This window comes from Desarmillaria tabescens (assembly GCF_030435595.1).
Source record: "Desarmillaria tabescens strain CCBAS 213 chromosome Unknown EV420scaffold_67, whole genome shotgun sequence".
Lineage (NCBI taxonomy): Eukaryota > Fungi > Basidiomycota > Agaricomycetes > Agaricales > Physalacriaceae > Desarmillaria > Desarmillaria tabescens.
The window spans coordinates 120501-134316 of NW_026848366.1; the positions used below are offsets into that span (position 1 = coordinate 120501).

The 13816-nt window shown below is 45.8% G+C and overlaps 4 protein-coding genes across 4 annotated transcripts; 1 reads left to right on the forward strand and 3 right to left on the reverse strand.

The window, feature by feature from the left end:
• Positions 1 to 652: 652 nt before the first annotated feature.
• On the reverse strand, positions 653 to 3409 carry EV420DRAFT_1649884 (uncharacterized protein; the record flags this gene model as incomplete). The annotated part of the gene is made up of 4 exons (XM_060478375.1): positions 653 to 954; positions 2621 to 2714; positions 2765 to 2857; positions 2906 to 3409. 4 exons carry the CDS (start codon positions 3407 to 3409, stop codon positions 653 to 655), a joined length of 993 nt encoding a protein of 330 aa, XP_060324112.1.
• A 4698-nt stretch (positions 3410 to 8107) lies between these two features.
• On the reverse strand, positions 8108 to 9826 carry EV420DRAFT_1485514 (uncharacterized protein; the record flags this gene model as incomplete). The annotated part of the gene is made up of 7 exons (XM_060470230.1): positions 8108 to 8235; positions 8271 to 8344; positions 8915 to 8961; positions 9012 to 9174; positions 9297 to 9349; positions 9397 to 9536; positions 9667 to 9826. The coding sequence occupies 7 exons, from the start codon at positions 9824 to 9826 to the stop codon at positions 8108 to 8110; spliced, it is 765 nt and encodes a 254-aa protein (XP_060324113.1).
• Positions 9771 to 12573, forward strand: EV420DRAFT_1085013 (uncharacterized protein). The gene is made up of 5 exons (XM_060465748.1): positions 9771 to 9995; positions 11069 to 11136; positions 11876 to 11963; positions 12022 to 12179; positions 12242 to 12573. The coding sequence occupies exons 1-5, from the start codon at positions 9896 to 9898 to the stop codon at positions 12287 to 12289; spliced, it is 462 nt and encodes a 153-aa protein (XP_060324114.1). The 5' UTR covers positions 9771 to 9895; the 3' UTR covers positions 12290 to 12573.
• A 578-nt stretch (positions 12574 to 13151) lies between these two features.
• On the reverse strand, positions 13152 to 13682 carry EV420DRAFT_1727857 (uncharacterized protein; the record flags this gene model as incomplete). The annotated part of the gene is made up of 2 exons (XM_060479862.1): positions 13152 to 13274; positions 13329 to 13682. 2 exons carry the CDS (start codon positions 13680 to 13682, stop codon positions 13167 to 13169), a joined length of 462 nt encoding a protein of 153 aa, XP_060324115.1. The 3' UTR covers positions 13152 to 13166.
• Between the last annotated feature and the right edge of the window lie 134 nt (positions 13683 to 13816).

Sequence of the window (13816 nt, forward strand, 5' to 3'; positions counted from 1 at the left end):
TGAAAATAATTGGGGACATGCAAGCTTGACTGTTATGGCAGGTATCTGTGGTGCAACAATAAGGCCGCTTGGGAGTTTCGTGATGATCACTTTTTGAGCTGGACATCGAGGGTGTGATATCAAACACCCCCAGGGAGACAAAAACTTTCGTCATCCAAGGTCTCAAAATTAATTGGCATGTAAGGTGCCCTCATCTTGTCGCAGCTGGATCCGGCAGCACGAACAGGAATGAAGCAGTCTATCATAGATGGAAAGTGATTGGATCACAAAATACCAGTGGAATGGGCAAGCACAAAAAGAAGCAATATATTAACAGTATCAATGCTAGCATGACCTCCTCAAAACTACAGCCTCACTCAAGTAAATTTTCTAAGCTCTTGAAATGGACGATCAGATCCAGGGTACTAGGAAAACTTAGTATCTTACACACTGACACAAATGCAGAAAACACATTTATATTTTCATGCATGCTAAAATTCTTGTAGTACAAAAATAGAGGGACAAGCCCAACATAGATGCCCTGACTCCCTCAATCCAGCTAAGTAGGGTCAGCTTGGCGATCTCTAGACAATGATGAATTCAGATTCAATGAAGTGAAGATGAGGAAAGTGAGTGCAACATACCATTGAGCCCCTCATCATCCACCATTGTGTCAATTGCCCTGGTTGGCCTTCATGATCTTCTGGGGGGCCTTGGAAGGAGTAAAGACCCCAGGTCTGCCCTTGTCACTTTCCTTTTCATGATCATGGAGCTGGTCCCATTGCCCCTGCTTTAACAGTAGCATCAACAGGTTGCTGATCTGTTGGCTGTTACTGGCATTCTTCTGTGCTTCGGCTTGTTCACGTTGTTTGCGTTGTTCCATTGTCTTGATGAGATTCTTCATGGTGGATGCTAAATCGCACACATTGTTTCTGATGAGTTTGATATCCTCATTCACAGCAGTCTGTTGCCTCTCTAGATGAGGGGTTGTCAGACACAGCAACACAGATGAACTGAGGTCAACTTACAAAGGTCACCAATCATATTGCTATATTTCGGAGAAGAAGAAAAAACTGTAAGTGTGCTGAAGCAGACACGCCAGCTCAAAAGACTCACATTTCTCATCTGGCACCCCAATCAGAAAGAGGACCTGACCCAGAGGACCTAAATGACTGGCATCCAGGGCTACATGGAGATCGAGAAAGAGAGTTTATTTCCAGATGTCCAAAGTGATCGTTGATGGAGTCATGGGATAACATGTCCATGGGCGCAATCCCTACACTGCCTGTGGTTGATGGTGCAACTGGTCTGTATCATCTTCAGATGGAGGCAATAACACAGAATAAAAACAGGGCTTACAGGTGCTTCACATCGACATCCATTCTTGCTTCAAACTCTGAACGAGTCAGTGACTCGCTGAGCTCATCGTCAGCACAGGAGCACGGAGGGTCAAAGGGGGGCCTTGTCGCAATTGGGGGGGGGCCTTCCAGCCATGGCAGTAGTGAAGGTTGGAACTATAAAGACAACATGAGAAGGTGAGATACTGGGCAAAGAGAGAACAGTACAGTGGTGGTGCCAGCGAAGGGCTAGCAGTAACTGGCGAGGACTGGTCAATTCCACACTAGTGCATAATGGGATCCTGGGAGAAGAGTTGAAAGACATTGACCGCTTTATATAGAGAAAAGGCTGGGCTACAAAGGTGGTACAAACTGATGGACAGATAACAGGCCACAATGATCAAGTTGCCATAATGATTGATGCTTCATGGTCACATGACAAACATGACCGCTGGCTAGAAGTTCTGTAACTAAGTTCTACCCCATGGTATTACTCAAACTCTTTCAGGGATGTGGTTACATCTGACAACGATGCTCTAATATCGAATGACATATGAAATAACATTCTGCCAGCCAATCTCTGAAGTTTTCATGAGGCAAGTCCTGGGCAGACATATGATTGCCATCTTTGAACAGTAGGTACCAATAACCTGCTTTCAGCACTTCCCAATAACTCGTGGAAGCAGATAAGAGAACATGTAACTTACCTCGCTTTCCTCACTTAATTAAACATGAAATATCATAGAAATAACGGAAATTTATTCGTCTTCCAGCAGGTCCTATCACTGAGGTCAGTAGAGTTATATAGATGAAAGGTTAATATTTTCCCTGTCCTTGAGATTTTGGTCTTTCAATTCACTTCGAACATCCAAGGCAGGGCAGCATAGCGGCCGACAACCACATAGCCATCGGTGGCAATGAACTTTCTCTGTGAGTCGCAAAAACATATAGCCACCTCAAGGCCCAGGGCGGGTATCAGTGGTGTGAAATGATTCAATCAAAGCTACTTTTTATGTTCCACTTTGACTAGATGTGTTCCCCCATCATCTTCACATTATAAACCCGAGAAGTCCAGGCTTCATAATCAGGCCATCATAGTATATTGCAACAGAATCCAGCACATTTAGCATGGAACTCGATAAGATATAGATGATCTATATGTCTAAGATTACCAAAGGACCCTAGGTACTAAGGAACAACGGTTCATAAGGGGGTTTTACGATGTCCTGCTACTCGGCTGGCTTGCTGCACCATAGCTTTTAGTCCGATGTTCTTCTCCTTGGCAGCAGTATTGCTACACTCACGAACTAGAACCTGCCACACTGGCCATTTAATGTCTTCTTCAGAATATGGCACTCCTTCATAGGGTTCCAGAAGCTTTGAGAATTTCTTGTTTGCCTAAGCGTCAGGTCGGTGAATATGCAACTTAAGACAACACCATGACTAACCAGATTTCTGATGGTTATACACACCTTGGATGATTGGTCTGTAATAGACAAAGTGGGGTCCAGATATTTGGATGCAAGCATTTTAACGAATGCCTAGTAAGCTAAAGTCAAAACACGCCTCGGTAGCAGTAAAATACTCACTCGGAAGGTTTGTGCTTCAGTAAGCATCCAACCATTCTCAATCATCAGTTGTTCAAAATTTGAACGACTGGCGGTGCAGGGTTGACTAATTTTAGTCACACAAGTTGTATGAGGTGAATTAGTGGGGATCAAATTGTCGGATGGGATTGAGAGGGGTGGATCAACAGTCTCAATCGACTCCAAAGCTGGCGGCACTGGATGCTGAGTAGGTGTGGATTCAACAAGTCCTGAAGTGGATGCGGAAGATGATGGTGCCAAGAAGTTGTTGCTGGGAGGACATTGGGCAGATTCGGACATGGGCATCGAGCTGTCAAGGAATGGCACCCAGGTGGATGGTAAGGATTCTGGGGGAGGCACCTCATTCAGTATCATATCTTCATGCACCAATAGGGAGGTGCTTCGGTATTGACAAATCAGGTCCACAGATGCCAACACCATTTGGATGGCAGGTGGAGGACTTGGTTTCACAGCAAGGTGACCAGACACAGGTTGGGGGTTTGCCATTGTAGTGCCTTGCAATATCATGAACCAGGTTTATAAGTGAACCTGCAGCCGAGGGAGAAAGAGGTCTATGAAACGCAAGATTAATACTGACAGCTGAAGGACAATAATGTACCGTTGCAACAATGATTACAGCTACAAAAACATTTCGTAGCACATGATGCCAACAATGATTGGTGCGCCATGTTCCTGCTGCCAAATACTGTATCGGCTTGGGGAACTTGTTGGTCCACCACTCAAAAGACGTCTTTTGTCCTTGACAATACACCTTCATAAGCGCTGTCTAATGCAATTAGTGTTGGTGATCATTTGATTTCGATAGGTGTCCAGCATTTTTCGAGGCTTCTTCTTCTGGACATCTATGAACTCGTGTACATTTCTTTGACCCTCTCTGCCGACTCTCTTTTGTCGGTACCTAGTCATATCAAAAAGAAGCACATTCAGACTAAGTCGAAACCCCAGATAGCTCCCCAAGAGTGAAGTTCAGGAAAGCAGGCGGTACACAAGCAAGGAAGTTAATGCACAAGGTGAAATGAATAACTTGACGCAGTCTAAAAGTAGAGCTAGTCACACATGGTGGAACGGATGGGTAGTACTGTGGTAATTCAAAGGAGCTCAATGCAACAGTGGTGGCACTTTCACTGCAGGCTACACTCTAGACTAGACTGTCTCCTACCCAGACACGGTTAGGTGCTATTCTACCTCAGCTGAGACTATGTTGCTTAAAGCAAGAAGAGGACCAACGCTGTGATGTAAAAAAGGTAGAGGTGGACAACGTTTGACTCAGAATGGCATGCCAAGAAATCATGTCGTGTTAGTCATCTGATCACTACTGGCCTGGTGGACTTGTGAAGGACGTCATAAGGTGCTGACTAAGCTCAGAGCAGGCCTTTACCTCTACCTGGTACTGAGCTGGTGCGGCAGCTGGATCTTTCTTAGCTTTCTCTACCCTACGTGAATACTGCAACAACCACAAGAACTGGAGGTGTTAGCTCTGCAAGAGGCGGTTATCCACATACTGAAGCAAGAGGATATGAAGAAATTTCAGAGGAATGAGAAGGGAGAATGAAGGCATGAAAAGGGACAGGCCACAGGAGAAGATAAGCCTGATATTGTGTCAGTGATCCTGCTTTTGATTCGAACTGTGTCTGCCGCTAACCCTGCTAGTCTTTTCAACCCTAGTGATACCTCAAATGACCTTCCACCCAACCCACTATCAATGGCTAATATTATGTCACTGACCACAATCATGCTGCAAATGCCACAGAAGCTCCAAAGATTCCCACCAAAGCTTGCTTTGCAGATACCAACGATCCAACAAGATGTTTTGCGACATGAGAAGAATTTCTCTCGGCACCTCTTTACACGGAATGACCTGTCTCCATGGCTATTTTTATCCACTGCTGAATCCGTAGAGTGCTTGCAGCGTAACTTCAAAATCAAGACTACGAATTTTTCAGACCAGACAGTTAGCATCGACATGTTTGACATGAAAGGCAGCGGTTTTTGAGCTGAGGATACACGGGACAGAGTAACTTGGATGTCATCTTACACACTTCATACTGTTCGTGCCGGCTGTAGAGTCGGCCTTCTGGAATCTCACTCACGAGAAATTTGCAGTAGCACTGTTCTCATCCTCATCTCGCGTCTTAGTCCCAAGTCTTATTATATTGTTGTCATTGTGGAGTGGCACATAGTTCTAAGTGCTATCGAAATCAAAGTAATGTGTCGGCTTTATAGACAAATATATGTACTACAAGTGCGTCGACTTCCTATGTCAAGCTGAAGGAGCCTTTGACCACAACGAAGAGAATACTCACGTTCTGAAGAAATGGCTCATTTAGGGAGGACTCGGTTACGATCGGGCAAGTAGGACGTCATGCAGAATACCTCAACGTAGTCCTCCAGGTCCAGCAAGCATTCAGTATTACCTTCTCACTAACTTCACTCAGTAACTGTAAGTATGAGGAAACCCTAGATAGAATTTGGAATAGTTTGTATCTACTGAAGTTTCATAAATATATGGAATGTTTTAGTATCTGTAAGTATCTAGAGAGTTAAACGTTAAAGAATGAAAAAGAAATACGTAGAAGGTAGAGTAAGACTCCAAAAGACGACTCGGCGATGGTGAATGGAGGATCGTGCCGATAATCCAAAAGAAGGCGGTTTCAAGTAGCTTTTCTGTGTCAGACCGCATCAAATGGTGCATCAGAAAGTTGCATTTACATAGCACGAACTCCACCATTTTGCACTGGGTCATGACTTACCTACTAGCATCAGATACAGTTTGAGATTCCTATTACAATTCAAGGGTACAACTCGAAAAAACATAACACAGGCTCGGCTCTCTTGCTTTTGCACCACAGTTACCTGTCAAAATGATGCAGATCCTAATTTTTTTGGAAGCAAGGTTGTCGTTGAGAGCCGACACCGTTCATCCCGCTTGTCTGAGTAGGCGCAAAGTAGGCCTTGAATTGATCTGGAAACTTAAAATAATAGAATAGGAAGGAAGGAAGGAGATTAAGTCACCCAAATAGATGATAAGACAAATTGGGGAGAAAAGAACATTTTTTAGGGGCGGTATCAAATGGATGAAAACGCCAATGAGAAGGGCTTTGGGTGCTGCTGAACATATTGGCCCGGCAGTGAACCGTTATTCCATCACTGAAATGCCTGCCTGCCTGCCCTGCCCTGCCCTGAAATGCCTATTACCCTTGTTCTTCAGGGTTACAACCTTTTGAAGCACGATATCAACATGATACTCGTCCAATCTACCAGGACCTTTCAAATTACGTGACATACACAAACGGTATGGGCTAATTTCAGGTGACTAGGATCCGACTCTGTTCCACGGCTGGTATTCTCTCTTCTTTTACACTTAAAGTCCAGTAGAGACGCGAACTATGATTACATCACAATATTGTCTGATTACCTAGCTGCAGCCGTATTGCCTCCTCAACAACAATCTATGTTTAACTCCTTCACTGGCAGCATATAAATGACGTTTATCGATCATAACTTACCCGTTCAATATGTCCTCTATCGATGACTCCGAAGTCCAGGTGAACTGGGTGAAGAGCATTCTTCCAGTTTACTGCTCCATTTTGGGTCAGGATGATGATTGCCTCAATGCATTACTTTGTGGCCTTTTTGTCGCTTATGCAGAGCGATTCCGAGGCATGCTGTGTGCCAAGCTGGGCCCCCCCAACTACGGACAAAGCCTCAATGAGGCAGTGGAAGACCAAAGCCTTCAGTGTATGGTTCATCTGGATCTTTACGCTAACTGACGCCTGTCCTCACAGTTGCTTTCGGAGCTCCTTTTTCATCTCCACATCGAGTCCAATCCCCCAGCTCCAATGTCCCCCCCCCCCCACCTCCACTTCACCAGATGGGCTGACTAATACTCCTGGTTCTGATCCCCCCATTGACAGCGCCGAGGTGACGACTACATTACCTGCCCCTCCTACCTCTCATTGTATCTGCCCTCAATGTAACACAGGACCGTGACACCGAACCAAGTTCCCCTTTAAGAGCCGTATTCTGCCTGTGCCAGTTGTGGCAACCCAGGGATGGGCATCAGTGAGTCCTTTGTCCTCGGTTGATTTTCTCGATTCTAATGCCCTTGTAAGGCTCTCATCTCCCTCTGAGGCTCTCTGTAGAGAATAAGATAAAGGTGAGATTGTAGGGCTTAGTTTTGGTAATCATTGTAAGAGTCCTAATGAAACACAGACTACCCTATTGAGGAAGTTATGTGCAGGTTCAGAGCAATAGGATATTTACCTAGGATTTCTATACCTTCAAACATAGGGACATTTGTTAAATTTCAGTTGACGATCAAATCCCATCATTTTTGAAGCAGCAAGAACTAAGACAGTAATAACTTGAAGTAGTAGGCCGACTTGTGGGGTGTGGCACGTCCAAGTCCTGCATGAGGAGGGGTGAGGAGAAGCACACAAGCAATAATTCTCAATGTTTGTTTCAACAGTGTACACGAGAGCAGAAGTTGACCGCTTAAGGACAGCTATGTACATACACCAGATTCCGCAAGGGAGGAAGATGCTACCAGTTAGACACATACAAGAACAGTTAAATAATTGATGAACGCGGACACGTACTCCGTCACTTACACCCCATGCCATGTACTACTAGCTTCCAATTGAGGCGGAAATTTTGATGGGTCACCTCAACCGGCTGTAATTCGGGTAACAAGAACCAAACGTTGGGTTGGACATCGCAGGATGCTATTTGATTCACTTGGAAGCTGCATTGATTCAAAAGACTGAAGAAAAAGGACAGCCACGAACACCTAGCCAAAAAGACAGAACACGACCACAAAGTGCCTCTATTCAACCACTGCGGCATGCGAGCCACGAGCACATACAATGTTCCTTGCCTTAGGTATTATTGGTCGCGATCGGTTAGGGCCGCTGGCGAGCCCCCCATCACCAATTGAGCACACTGATATAAGCTCATTCACCGTGATTTGGACTGGGCTCATGCCATCAAGGCTGATCGAACGGCTAGTCACCAAGAGCAACGTCCTTTCGGAGAACCTCTGGGAGTATGTACTCGTTCTTTGTGGTTAATGACTGTATGTTCTAATATTGATTGATACGTAGCTCTAGAGAAGTGAGGTCTGAGTCCGGAGTTTCTGCAATCGCACACTAGCAATCCTTCTTTAATCTCTACCCGTGTGAGTGGTTATGGCCAGACGGTGGTCACCCTGTCCAGAATATGCTCCTCCATCATGGGAATTGTACCAACAGATGCCTCCATGAACCAGGATCGTCTACACCGACATTTATCGTCATCGGAGCGAATGGCGATACCTATGCAATCAACTCATGACTGCCATCAGGCGCACCAAACTGATTGGCCCCAACTACGCATAGAATCAGCATCGTGTTCAGCGACAGATCGAAATCAAGGAAGCCATTTCTGATTGGATGAGTCAAAAGACGGTCGAGGAGGTTATAGAGTCCATGAATGCAGCCGGCGTCCCAATGGTGGGCAATGAAAGTGAAGTATATCTTGGAGAATGCATATAATCAAGCACGGAGCGCGTCTGGGTGAATGGTAAGGATAGAGAGGGATCAAAAGTGAAGATGCCGGAAACTTTCCCCAAGGAGAGGCACGGCTAAAATCCAACAAAGGGGGTAGGAATTCTGAACCTTAAACACGATACTGGTCCATGAGAGCCATCGCATTTTGTGCGGCATTACCGAGTCCTATCATCTTCCCCAGTTCAAATTATTGCTAGAATCTTTGATAATGATGCACGTCGACGATGCCATCCTTTGTGGAGTCTTCAAGGTTTTCAAAAGCGTGCTGCAAAGAACAGTATACCAAGTTAAAGAAACAGACATCCAGTTCGATAGTACAGTCATACTTGAATGAGAGATCCAATTTCATGACATGCGAGTGCGGCCATTCCCTTTGAGTGACTTGTTGACACTATAATGGTGATTGAATCCGTTGATAGAAGAAAGTGGCCGAGTCGATACGTACAAGGTAAAGATTGGTGACACCGAAGGAGTCCACGAGAACTCCGTGATCTACGACCGGTTGTTAGGATAAGATAATGTATGAGGAAAAAATCTCGTACCTTACTCCAGACATGACTGGCATGTCTATTCACTAGTGTCTGAGCGGGGTCCTCAAGAAGTAATTCGGAAATGATTACGAGGCAAGTATCTTCTTCGCAGTGGAGCGCTTGTTGCAGGACATGCCAACCATAGCAGTTGGTGGCAAGCTCATGATTCAACCCCCTTAAGGGAAAAGATAGTATCAGTGATGCAGATAATAAAACTGGCGAGTTTCTTACCACATGCATCCAACAATCTTTCTTCAGCTGTCGAGGCAGTTTAAAGACAGCGTCGAACCAATTTACAAACTTGTCAAAGTATTAGATGCTGTATCGATGAAATATGCCCAGCAGCTCACCTATAAGCCACCATCTCAAATCATTGAGCACAAATTGCGTGCACAACCTTTGCGTGCTCATTTAAATCAGCTTGGAGTTCTTGCTGCAAGAAAATCGAAGCTTGAGATGATCCTTGGATAATCCGAGAAACAAAAGAGTGGTATAGCGTGTAGATGACGGTTGAAGGAGCGACAAGAAGTTGATCGGCTGATAGAAAACGGATATATGTGCATTAGAATGAGTAAATTTGAAAAATCAAGTGCCATGCCTCGAGAGACAACGGTGATGATTGCTGATAAGAAAAAGAACGAAGCCTGGAGGAATGTTCCCTCGATACCTCCGCCTCCAGAGCTGATGCCGAGAGCATTGACCATCGACTTGTCATCCGAATGCATCCACTCAGCTGGTGCAGAGAAATGCTCCTGAGTCGGCTGAACAGTTGCCTGTGGTAAGGTCGGCGGGATGACCGCGGTTGGTTTTTGATCGGTGGTCACCATTGTGATGCTGCCACCCAACACCCCGTGCTAAATTAAGTTAATCTATACCTCTGTCTTATTCTCGTCTCTATGAATCCCAGTCTTTTTAATAATTACAGGCTTACCGTTTGCACTGGGAGGTACCCAGAGGATGGGTGCCAAGGGAACTTCCCTCTCAAAGGCACTCCAGGTCAAGGGGGGGTTGGAAATAAAATTCCGCACATGACATACAGTTTCGTGTTTAAGGACCAGGGGACCCCCCCCTCCCTCCCCCTCTTACCATATGTAATAATAATATATCTATAATTGGTATGCTTAGTAATGCTATTGTAATCATTCCTACCATGCGACTGCCTCAGGGACTTGGCCGTGATACATCTGAAGGTGAAAATTATGGTCTAAATATTAATGTAATGCTCCATAACTTGATTTTCAGTGTAGATACTGTCATTTTAGGCCAAACCATACTGATTGCACCTCCCAGAATGTCTATATATAGTAGGTCAGGTTTCATGTTTAAGGCCTGTACCCCTCCCCCTAGTGTTGCCACGACTCGACTCGCCTCAGCTCAGCTCAACTTCGGCACGACTCAGCTTCAAGATGACTCCAAAGTCATATTACATCACCGACTTTGACTCGGCTCGGCTTTAAGCCGCTGACTTTTTACCGAGTCATTGACTGCATTCTCAAATAGGAAGGTAACCTAGAATTGACCTAGAAAAATTCAGCAACATGTAGTACATATTTGAGAAGAGTTTTAAAAAAAGGCTTAAATGTGAATGCATGTCATAGCCATCCTCTCTCAAGCCCCTGGACATTAAAAAACCACAAAGATTGAACTGTGATAAATGGCATGGGAAAATCATGCCATTCAAGACACTCCTTTCCCATGCACCCGCGGCTGGCTTGTAACTTAACAAAAAACCTTGAGTCCAGGTCCTGGTTTCACTGATTCAGGCTTAATAGCTCAAGATTGATTTGTACTACTCATACATAATCCTCAGAGTCTCTCAGGATAAGGTAAATACAGATCTTCCCAAATTGGATGCAGTCAGTGACTCTGGTCGGCTTGAAGCCATCAAAGTCAAGTCGTAGCTGAGTCGAGCCATATGAGGACTGAGTCATTGCCGATGACTCAGCTCACCCTTGGCTCAACTCCGCTCGGCAACTCGGCGACTTCGAGCCGAGTCATCGGCAACACTACCTCCCCCTCCCCCCCTACCCCTCGTCCAAGATTTTATTTCCAACCTCCCCTTGCTCCAGGTCTATGTGAACGATGCCACCTGTTAAACCTGTCCCAAAATTCCACAGAAGAGCATGCTTGCATTTCTGTAGGCTCAATTCCAAAGGCTTCCATCAGATGTTTACTGCTATATAACTGATAACCTTTCTCCCAGATTAGTGTTGCCGATGACTCGGCTCGAAGTCGCCGAGTTGCCGAGCGGAGTTGAGCCAAGGGTGAGCCGAGTCATCGGCAATGACTCAGTCCTCATATGGCTCGACTCAGCTACGACTTGACTTTGATGGCTTCAAGCCGACCAGAGTCACTGACTGCATCCAATTTGGGAAGATCTGTATTTACCTTATCCTGAGAGACTCTGAGGATTATGTATGAGTAGTACAAATCAATCTTGAGCTATTAAGCCTGAATCAGTGAAACCAGGACCTGGACTCAAGGTTTTTTGTTAAGTTACAAGCCAGCCGCGGGTGCATGGGAAAAGAGTGCCTTGAATGGCATGATTTTCCCATGCCATTTATCACAGTTCAATCTTTGTGGTTTTTTAATGTCCAGGGGCTTGAGAGAGGATGGCTATGACATGCATTCACATTTAAGCCTTTTTTTAAAACTCTTCTCAAATATGTACTACATGTTGCTGAATTTTTCTAGGTCAATTCTAGGTTACCTTCCTATTTGAGAATGCAGTCAATGACTCGGTAAAAAGTCAGCGGCTTAAAGCCGAGCCGAGTCAAAGTCGGTGATGTAATATGACTTTGGAGTCATCTTGAAGCCGAGTCGTGCCGAAGTTGAGCTGAGCTGAGGCGAGTCGAGTCGTGGCAACACTATCCCAGATGTATTTTCAATGTAATCATTGTGGTCCGGCAAATCAAGAGATTACAGCCAGCTGCTGCTGCCTCCGATGTGCAGTTCAGCTTCAAGGTGAGCTCGTTTCCTTCGATGCACAACCTATCACTATTGATTCACTAATCTCATTCAGTAGTGCAGGAGCATGAAACTACAACAAAATGTGTTGGAGATCTTCCCGAGAACTCCTGTCAAGGAAACTTCCCTTTCAAAAAGGACCACGGACTATGTATTCACTGTGGCATTCTGAATTCTCTTGAAGATAATCCTAAGGCACATATGCTTGTTTCGGTAAGTTATTGCGCTCTGTTTTTCTATGACTGAAGCCGGGGATGATGTCGTTGGTATGCAAGACAATGGTCCGAGCGCAGTGCTCGGTGTCAAGGCAAGGCGCTATTTGAATGAGTATAGACAATGCGGCCAAGGAGGAAGGGAGCCCAGCGTCGACACCCCTACTTGATGTCCGCGAGTCGAAGGGTGTAAATAGCTGCTGAATATAGCTTTGGTGATGGGTTTGGATCGAGCCAGACACGTTGAAGATACCATGCCAAGTCGGGAAAGGCCCAATGATGAGTACGCTGACAATGCGAACAAGAGCAATAATATCTATGAACCTCCTTCAGCCCCAGAGTGAGAACAGAGAGACAAGTCATACCAGAGCAATCTTCACGACGCGTCGTCGTCGAAGGCTGTCAGAACATTCGGGCTGACATGGCAGTGTCATCCATGGATGTGTGGCACGATGCTGTCCCATTGTTGCAAAACCAACCACGGTCTTCCCGCCGACGGTACTGCGGTATGTGCCAATCGCTGGAGCTGAGGTGGCCACGATCGATACCAACATTAGTCGCCATCTCCTGGCAATGGGATAGGGGAAATTGTGGGAAATTGAAGAGCTGTGAGGGGATTTGGTCGGAAGGAGGAGCGTGGAAGACGGAGTATAATGACTGAGGGTCGATATTCCTAACGGCAGTTGCAGTGTGAGGGTCATAAGATTTAATATAGTAAGATAAAGAGCAGGGTTGATTAGGAGCGTGTAGGTAAGGGATCTCGAAAAGTGGTATCTGCGAAGAGCTAAAAGTCGGTGAATGGGATAAGGCGCCGCTATCAGAGATGTAGTGGATTCTCATTGGTGACTAGGTTCGAATAGCCGAGAGGACTGAGGAATATGAGCCAGAATGCGGCGCTGCAGCGAGCTCATATTGAGATTGGAGCTGCTTGACGTCGAGAGATCGGTGGGAGTGAGAAGAATAGAGGAAATCAATGCAGGGGAAAAACCTAGGGATCCTGGCGCTTCCGTCTCGAAGTTGAGATTGAGGGTAGGCTTTTGCTGAACGAACGGGTAGGTGAGTTGAGATTCAGAGTACGAAGCAGCCGCTCGACGTGCTGCATATAGTCAGGTCAGCGAAATTGAGACAAGAAAACAGGAAAAAGACATACAGAATCGTCAAAGTCGCCCAGACTGTTCTTTTTTCGTCCATCCCCAATGGCACCGACCCCCTTCGTCGTCCATACACTAGGTGCAGGTCTAAAAGTGTCCTCCCGAGTGATCATCGGTACCGTTCGGGACGTAATCGGCATCGAGCTCAAAGACTGTTGCTGAATGTCCTTCTCAACAACTCTCGAGAGCGAGTCTAACGTCTTCGGCCACGTCGACTCTGACGGCTGCGGCTGGGGTGCCCAGACCAACATCACAGGCGGTCCAGATGGCTGTCGAGGGCGAGCACTGTTTTGTAGTGGTGGCGTGTGGTCATGAACGACGAGCAAAGACTGGACTCTGTCAGTGGACAGCATAAGGAGGGGAGAGGGGAAAGGGCATGGTGCATGGAGGTAGTAAGAAGTCAAGAGACATCGCGGAATGTTGGTTTTCAGCACGGCACAGTATTGGCGGGGAATCGGTGGTGATGATGTGATTGTTGTTAAATCAT